Source organism: Drosophila suzukii, chromosome 2R, assembly GCF_043229965.1.
Source record: "Drosophila suzukii chromosome 2R, CBGP_Dsuzu_IsoJpt1.0, whole genome shotgun sequence".
Taxonomy (NCBI): domain Eukaryota; kingdom Metazoa; phylum Arthropoda; class Insecta; order Diptera; family Drosophilidae; genus Drosophila; species Drosophila suzukii.
The window spans coordinates 2,994,064-3,003,144 of record NC_092081.1 but is presented as its reverse complement, the minus strand read 5'-3'; the positions used below and the strand labels follow the sequence as shown (position 1 = coordinate 3,003,144).

General features: G+C 44.6%; 1 protein-coding gene across 1 annotated transcript; it reads right to left on the bottom strand.

Moving 5' to 3' along the window:
* Nucleotides 1–6,568: 6,568 nt before the first annotated feature.
* Nucleotides 6,569–8,757, bottom strand: LOC108019646 (gamma-butyrobetaine dioxygenase). The gene is made up of 2 exons (XM_017087530.4): nt 7,814–8,757; nt 6,569–7,096 (listed from the first exon to the last, which is right to left on the bottom strand). Exons 1-2 carry the CDS (start codon nt 8,704–8,706, stop codon nt 6,772–6,774), a joined length of 1,218 nt encoding a protein of 405 aa, XP_016943019.3. The 5' UTR covers nt 8,707–8,757; the 3' UTR covers nt 6,569–6,771.
* Nucleotides 8,758–9,081: the final 324 nt, after the last annotated feature.

The window sequence follows — 9,081 nt, the reverse complement described above, 5'->3', positions numbered from 1 at the left end:
CCGATGTGACACGAGATACAGTTTATAAAATAAGTTTAAGCTGTATTTGCTTGGTGAAATTTCTAGTAATGCAGATTCTTGAGGTTATTGCGCAACGCAAGTTTATTTCAGCAAAACGACACGCCCACTATAACGCCCACAAAAGCTCATAACGCTATAACCTGTCTAGTGCCCACATTCTTAAAGATTTTGTTAAAGTAGGTGGGATTTTCTTTTGTTTGGCAATATCCACCGTCATGCCAATATTTTTTCAAATCGGGCCATCCATTAAAAAGTTATAAGGAAAAAGGAATAGACGATAGGTGGCGCTTTGGGGTGTTTTGCAATATCGAGAACAATCGCGTTATTGCTTGCATATCTTCATCTCTCTCGCACTCCCCTTAGCTGAGTAACGGGTATAGTATAGTCGATACACTCAATAGCTTTCTTTCCCGTTTTTCTATTAGTTCGTAAAAAACGTGTTATTTCAAAAATTTTGTTACCCTCAGAATTATTTGCATATTATGCATATCGCAAAATGTGGGCTTAAGACAGAAGATTAACCCTTACGCAGGATTATTTATGATAACTCACTTATGAATATCTTTAAGGCCAAAGAAACTAATATGGTTTAGTTTTCTTCTCTGTGGACAAACAATACCGGGCTCATGCGAGTGACTTCCGGTAGTCGTCAGTGTTGTTTGTTTAAAGCAAATAGCCAATGCCGATCGTGGAGCAGCCTTCAAATATTCAGGCCTCCCACTTCCCGCATTATAAGCCGCCCACCACCCACCACCCAGCACACTAACGACCCACATGACAACCACTAATCTGCACTTGTAGTGACATTATATGGACATTTGTAATTTCCGGTCGATGCCATTTTTATAACCCCGTTTAGAACGCATAAAAGAAAATTTGCAACAATGGGACTTACAACAATAAGCTGCTGACCAAAAAAGGAAGGCGAAGAAACTGGGTCTCGGGTTGGAGAAGGGTTGGGTTTTCGGGTGGGTTTTCGGGTGCCAAGTTTTGGGTCACAAAAGGCGACAACTTCAGCTCGTTTACTATTAAAAAAGGCACCCACACACCGGGCTGGGAATTCGATTCTGTTTACGAGCCCTCATAAAAACTTGAATTTTATTTCAAGCGGCCAGGAGTCAATGGCAGGCGTCTAATGAGGCTAACCTGCCATGGAAAAAGGGGTGGATAAACACACACTCGCAAGTCCTAACCAAATATGCTGCAAAATGGAAGCATGCCACATTTGCTTAGCCTGTGAAAACGTTGGCTTATTGCCTTATTAAGTTCATAAAACTTTCGAGTATTTAAAGGCAACTGCAAGTGCTTATGAAATTATTGCCAGTACACAGATTCTCACAGGATATGGCACACCTGTGCTAGGCCGTAAAGCAATTAGCCAAATAGCAGCTCGAATTGCAGCTAGCCCCCTTCCCTCTTTTCCGCCCAAGGCATTTTCCATGGCAATCTGCTGGATTTCCATTAAAAAGGAAATTGAAGTTTACAAGTTTCGCACAGGCAAAACAATGAAGTTTCCTTTAAAGTTATCCCCTGAAGGATAAGCATAGGTGGATGAACCTGTTAAGGAAAATTAAGAAATGCTTAAACTTAAACGTGAATTTTAAGAACGAGAAAAATGTATCCAAACATTATCAGATATGTCTTGATAAACAAGATAACATCAGGCTATAAATAATTTTAAAACCCCCTTAATAAAAGGTTTGGATACAAATTAGTTTTACATACGTTTTCCATGTTAACTGCACTAAAATTGCATTTTGCATGGCCGAAAATCAAAACAAAAATCAATTTGTTATGGAAAACAACATTTGATGGGCACACAACCCGTATGCCAGAGTTCAGCCGGAGGACAAAGGATTTTTTCGGAGCTGCCCGGAGGTCGAAGGTGTGACGGCAAATAGGGTTTAAACGCTTGCTTCATTTGGCCCAGGTGGAAAAGTCAATATTGCGGCTTTAGTTGGGAAATATTAACTGTCTCCGGTTGCAAGCTCCTTGCCTGCCGGGAGCTTCGTCCTGCGTCCTGTATCCTGCGTCCTGTGTGCTGTGTGCTGGGCTAAAGGTAAACCTCAACTATTTGCATACAATTTGTAGAAAATAGAAAATAATCAAAGCAATGTGCAGCTAGCCGTGAAGGGGCGGCCAAGGGGGAAATGGGAAGTGGGAAAGTGTGGGCAACGGGGCGGGAGCTACTTAGCAAACATCAACACCTGTTAAGGGTTACACTCGAGAACAAAGCTGCAAATTGGCTGGTGGTAAGTGCAGCCATGGCTAGGGGCAACACAACCCACAACCCACACCCCGAAATCCGAACCACCCACGGCCCACCAGCAACAACATCTAATCAATTTAACACAGAGCGGGAGAGAGACGGGTATAGGCAGGGCGAAAGGGACGGGGCGAAGGAAATTCTGCTGACCGCAGGCAATGGAAATGTTCCGGGTCCTGGCGATGCCATAGAAATGGCCGTGGCCAGGACGAAAGCATGGCCCTTAACTTCATTATGAGATTTGTGTAATTGTTAACCAATTTACCGTTACGTTTTGCATGCCACAAGCCACAAGCAAAATCGCCCAATCGGCACTGCCGCCCTCTACCGGGCATCTCGATAGCACCCGTGATATATTGTCCAAATTATAATGCCGGAAATGTTATTAATTCAAAGCGTAGCTCAATTCCTGGCACTAATTACGATGTTGTTGCGCTGATGATAATGACGATGCCTGCAGCCATCGGCATTTACAGATTTCAAACTGCTCAACCAGCTAAGCTGTTTCTGCTGATATACTTGTACCTATTTATAAATGAGGGTGCTTATATATATGGTATTTACATGTTTTTGCCATTTTCCATTTGGCCTGTCAGCGGCTGCAATTGTGCCAATTGCTCATGCAACCGGAGAAAGCGAGCCGCTGCACACCTAATGTTCGACATTTAAACAGAACAATCCGAGAATGTGGTGAGTACTCTATCTGTTGTTGATACCCCTCAAAGGTATTTGCTTTCACACAAGCCACTCATTTGTATTTTTCGAAACCAATCGTAATGCAATTTTTTAGCCCAGTGGTAATAGGTACTCATGGATGGCAGTGGAGGGATATAAATCCCCAACCGATGGCCATAAATGTTCACCACTCCATTAATGGCAGTTTTATTGTCTGCTGCCCCACCATCGTGTAACAGAACCGGTGTTAGCCTAATTAAAAAGGCCAAATGATGTTGCAGCAGTCGCTGGCTGAACGCAAATTATTTGTGTGGCACGGCTGGCGATGACAGCCAGCAAATGTTGCAGTGTTGCACGGGTTTGGCCCAGTTTGGATTACCAAATGCCCCGACATTTTTTCCGGCCGGGTTGACCTTTAATTGTTTGATGGCACACACACGTACTGGGGCGGCTCAAAAACCACTTTCGCTTATTGGAAAGGACGCAGGGAGCTGGTTTATTGATCGGCAGAATGCTTTTAAGACGCGCGCATAAAAATAATAATGATGCCGCGGCGTGGTGTCAAAGGGGCAGGCGGCGGCACATAGAGATAAATATTTATATGGACGGCATCTATAAATTGAATGGCGAAAGGGTTGCCCTGCCGCCACCCCGCGAAACTCAGGTGAGACAGGCGGGACTTATGGGCTTTGGCCGGGCCACACTCGCACTCACCCACCCACACAGCAGCAGCATTTGGACCTGGACATTTTTACGATGTGATTTCACATAACCACAACAGACGTGCAGACAAACAGGAGCAAGGGCAGGGGCAGGACGGAGGGGCCAGGACGAGGGAGCGGAAAAGGACGACATAAGTTGCAGACGCGCGCTGGTGATAAACTTTGAAATTGCCAGGACGAGGGGGCGCCCGGGAATTTATTACCCTCCAGCGGCATCAAGGAGCTTACATCCAGGCACAAACATCCACCGAGGAGCACAAGCGGATTCTAATAAGCAAAATGCGCTGTCCTGCAGCGGAATCGGAATTATGGGGCATTACCCAAGGAGCCCTAACCCCTGGTTACCCCTTCCCGCCGTCTGACAACCACTCGTTGTAACCCATAGTTGTGGCTTGATTTCGATGCCACGCCAGGCATAACCGAGGCATTAATTTTCGAGAATCACAGGCTAGAAAATACAGATGTCCTTCGCTGATTTTGCAAGTGTCAGCGCGAAGAGGGGCTCCCACTCGAGTTGATTTAATTCAATTCATGGGCAGACAATGATTGCGTCAATTGCCGCATGTTTATCATTGTGACAGCCAAACTTGGCATTGTCCCGGCCAAAATCTTGGCACACAAACCGACCGCAATCCCAATTGGAAGGAGAAGGCCAAGAAGCAAAGCCGCAGCCACAGCGGAAATGGCGGAAATTGTATGTAAGCGTATTAGTTGCCAATTGTACGAGTGCCACGCAAGAAACCCTTTCTCTGGCTTTGGGAAATCTGGAATATAGCTGCTTTTGCCGAAAAAATAAATATAAGGGTTATTATAATCATTTCGATTGACATATTCTAGGTTTCATTCACGACAGTGCCGGAGCAAAAAAACAAGAGGGGGTAAGGGATGACACGATAAACTTCCTAAGTATAAATATAAATATAACAATATGTATGTATTATGATTCTAAATTTTTCGGCTATATAAATGTGGGAATAGGTCTGGCATCCTTGTCAACCGAACCCACCACAGATGAACAGCACTACTAATATTTGGCGTGGTGAAAAAGGAAGTCTTGTACAACGACTTAGAACGAGAGAGACGAAGACGAAAGACGTGAAATCTAGACGAAGCAAAAGAACGACGCGAGTAACAATCCTAAAACGCTGTTAAAATCCCTATTAATTGCCAAAAACTATAATCAGAATTACTTATCACTATTCCTTTAAATAAAACTATAAACCTATTATAATAAAACTACAATTAGTGGGACTTTTCATTTAAACCAGAAAAACCAATCCCACATAAATACGATCGTTAAAAAACCCAAAGTAGGAAAAAGTTACCGATCCCCATCAACTTAAGTTTGATTCTGAACAATTTCTAATACTGGATGACACAATTTACCGGACTTACAATATAAGCCAATCCTTTCTTATTTTGGGTTTTACCAACTTTTTTTATTTTTTCTTACGAAGATCTTTAATAATTTGGAAAGTTCTAGACAAGTAATGGTTTTTGCAGTAGAAAATACAATATTCATTTCATCTTTTGAAAGCACTTGCTCATATTATAGTTCCTCGGCTACATAATAGCAATACTCCCGGGTCTGTCGCACACTTTAAGACTTGGTGACCGTGTTGCCAATTAGGGGTTTTCTTTCTGTCGGTAAGGGCCATATAGAACCTCACCCAGGGGTACGATTCAGGACAGGTTTTCAATTACACATTATGACTGCGCCACGGTCTGCCCGAAACTGCAGTAAAATTTCACCTACCCCCAAGCTCACACACATTCCGAAGAAATTGGATTTGCGACTGGTGGCTTTAGCCAGCCTTTTCTTTTTGGCCATTTTCCGTTTGCATTTGGCTCGCTTTTTATGAGCCCCGCCCCGCGCAGTCGAACGTCCCGGCCCGTTGACTTTTATGAACTTATAAACAAGAGCCGGGGCAACCCTTTCGGCCTGTTGCTGCCACAGCTACTTCCAGTGCTTATTATGTGGATTATTAGAGGGATTTACTCGCTGCCATGTACAAATTCATGTGCTTGTGCTCCAGCTCGGATTCCGGCTGCTGGCTGTCGGATGCTGGCTGCTTCTCTGCTCTCACTTGGTCCTGGTGGCATCAATGACATAAATAAAAAGATTTCCAAAGGATTTGCCTGCGGGACACCGCACCCAAACACCCGAAAAAACACCCTGGCAGCCAAGCCAAGACAAACCGAAACTTTCTTCCTGTCCCGTAAAAATCCGGGGGCTTGCCACCGGAGGTGTGTGGGTGTGATTTACTCGCATGCCAAGAGCTAAGAGCTCTGCCAAGTCGCCGTTGATCTCGGCATCGCCATAAATTGATAACCGAAATACATATTTACACGTACAGACGACACTGTTGACTCAACTGGCCACTGATAAGCCACTTTGCTGCCCGGCGTAAACAATGACGTGTGCTGGACTTTCACTTCCAGTGGCCTGTTGGCTGGCGATTGGGTATTGAAGCATGGGTCAGTTTGTATACCCTGCCATTGGACGCATTTAAAACATCAATAATTATATCTTAGTCTCAATATTTAACTTGGATTTAGGTTTATTTTGAAGTATCTCTATATTTCAGTTTTGTAAATCATCCACAGTATCTTAGTACTATCCATCTATTTTATTGATTCACCTAAAGGGTTGAAAATATATTTATATAAATAATGATTTAATATATCTACCTAACATAAACAAACACCTGTGTGTATGAGAAAGCAGACTAACATTCCTATCAAATCTGAAACAGGTCATCGAATCTAATTGAATAACTAATCAGCCAGATGTTCTCGTTTGGCAGATAAGCCCAATCGACTTTCTCTGCCTTGAGAGGCCTGCAAACACGTGTATAACCCAATTAAATAACGTCAATTAGCATGAAGTGTGTCAAAGGCGTAAAACCATTAAAATAGTATTTATTCAAAATGTCAATAAAAGGATAAATTCCAATTAGGAATAAAATGCGACAGAGTAGGTTAATAATTCGAATAGCTCCACGGCTACTTTGCGGTGTCAATCAAAGTGTCTGGCATTGATAGATGGCTAATTAACGTGGCCATGGAAGCACATGTGGCTGCAGTCTAAGGGGCATCCGGTGAGGAGGCTCTCCGCAGGACACGCAGCAGCGAGTACACGATGTCCCAGTCGACGAAGGCGCCCAGGATGTGGCGCACATTGCGGTCCGTGTCGTCGTACCCGGTTCGTCCGTGGACCAGGCGCAGGTTGTCGAACGTGAGCACGTCGCCGGGCGTGGTCTTGAATCCGCTCGAGTGCTCGTGGGCCAGGCCCACGAAGGTCGCCATCGCCTCGTACCACGGACGCACCTGCTCTAGGGGCACGCTGAAGTGGCTGTCGCGCTGCGGAATGCTGTGGTTGATGCGCACACACCGTCCCTCGGCGTCCAAGCTGCCACGGATTGAACGGGAACAAAATGTGGTTAGCCAGCAACTATGTCTCTTTTAGAAAAATATTTTCTCGGCACATAGGAAATATTCAACAGATTTAGCAAAACAATCCGAACATATATGTTTATTAGGGCGGGTCGATTTGGAAGCCTTAAAATCGTATGGCGAGAACGCTATCTTCAAAGGATTGTAAGGATTGTAATATTATATCATATCATTCATATTACAGTTGTTTGGGGGGCTCAAACACCATTTTAGGACATAAGTTTGTTCGGTATCATTGCTTAAAATCCTCAAAAAATAACGTCCCCCAAAAGATTTTAGGCTTCCAAGCCGACCCGCCCTAATATATGTATATAGTGTTGGGAAAATTAAAGAAAATCTTAGACGGAAAAAACTCTTTACAAAAATTAAAGGAGTTAATCTATAGATTGGATATATCCAATAATAAAGTTATTTAAGTGTTTTATAAACTAAGTCCATTGCTTAGGACGAGTTTTAAAAAATGTTAGGACTTGAAAAATAAGCTAACTTGAAAGAAAACTTTGAAAGATAATGATTAAACAATAAAAGGTGCGCTTTTTGTGATATAGTTATGCTTTAATATTTCCCTCAAAAATTAGCAAAATGTTGATTGTAATTTAAATTTAAAATGAAACCGACAACCAATGACAATCGTTTCGCGAGTAGGTTATCACTTACTAGCGAAATTACTCACTTGATCACAGGTGCCCTCCAGATATTGTGGAACTGCAGATCGCCCTCGCTTCCGATGTCCGCCCAATCCACAGGAGTCTGGCAGAGGACCCGGAACTGCTCCGGATATCGCTCCCGCATCACCTCCGCCACGTAGAAGGCATCGGTCAGGAGATTGACCCCGCCCGGAGAGGCCGACTGTTCCAAGGTGTGCAGCATGGTCACTCCGGGCAGGTACTCGAAGTAGGGCATGTCTGTGTGGAGGGGAAGAGGGGCTGCCAGATAGGCGTAGTTGCTGGCTCCAGGCTGAGCCCGCACGCTGAACTCCTCCCCGTAGGTGGTGCGCCTCATGAAGCCCACTCGGTTGGATAGCCTCCGCAGGACGTCCATTTCCAGGGGGGCGTTCTTCACCAGTGCCACTCCGAAGGTCGCCAAGTGGAGAAGCCATTGCTGCAGCGCCGAGTCACAGCTGATCAGCTCTTGGTAGCAGAAAACTTTACGGATTTCCTCAAAGTCCCGACCACTCCACAACTTTTGCTCCGGGCGGTAAAACTCCCTCAGGTAACGCCGGCGATTTGCAGATGAGAAGTCCCGCTCCCTCAGCCAACTGAACGGATACTGTGAGGCATGCCCATCGGACCACTCTATGTACAGGATCTCCTGCGCAGCATCCACACTCTGGCGGTGGACCCGCACACTGGTGTCCAGGCTGTTCCACAACTGGGGCAACCTACTCAGAGTCTGGGGCAAAAAGCACTCCTTGCAGCGACAATTGTCACGCAGCCAGATGTCCGGGAACTGCATGTCCTGGCGATCAGGATCCTGAACCCAGACCAGGCGGGGCTGATCCTGCTCCTGCAAAAGAGCCGACTCAAGTGGCAGGCTGACCAAATCTCGGCGATCCGCTTGTGTCATCTTGTGCAAACCAACGACTTGGTCTTCCGATTGCGGAATGATTTGCGAATTGGGAAGCGAGCGAACAGCCCACCCTCAGGGGTACGTGTCCAAAAAGATAGAACCGATTGCCGATCGCGTGAGCTACACTTTAAAACTCGTATAGGCCTTAGTTGCATTAGCTTTAGAGGGAACAAGTTAGGTCGTAGCGCTTTACTCACATTACTAAAAGAATAATAACAAGAATAGAAGGAATTGGGCTCGGAATATATATTATATTATTAAGAATTGAAGCTTTTGATTGTTGTAAAATGCCTATATAATTTAGCCCGGTAACAATTAAATTACATAAAAAACACTTTTTATTAATAAATGTTAATGTTACTTATTAAAGCT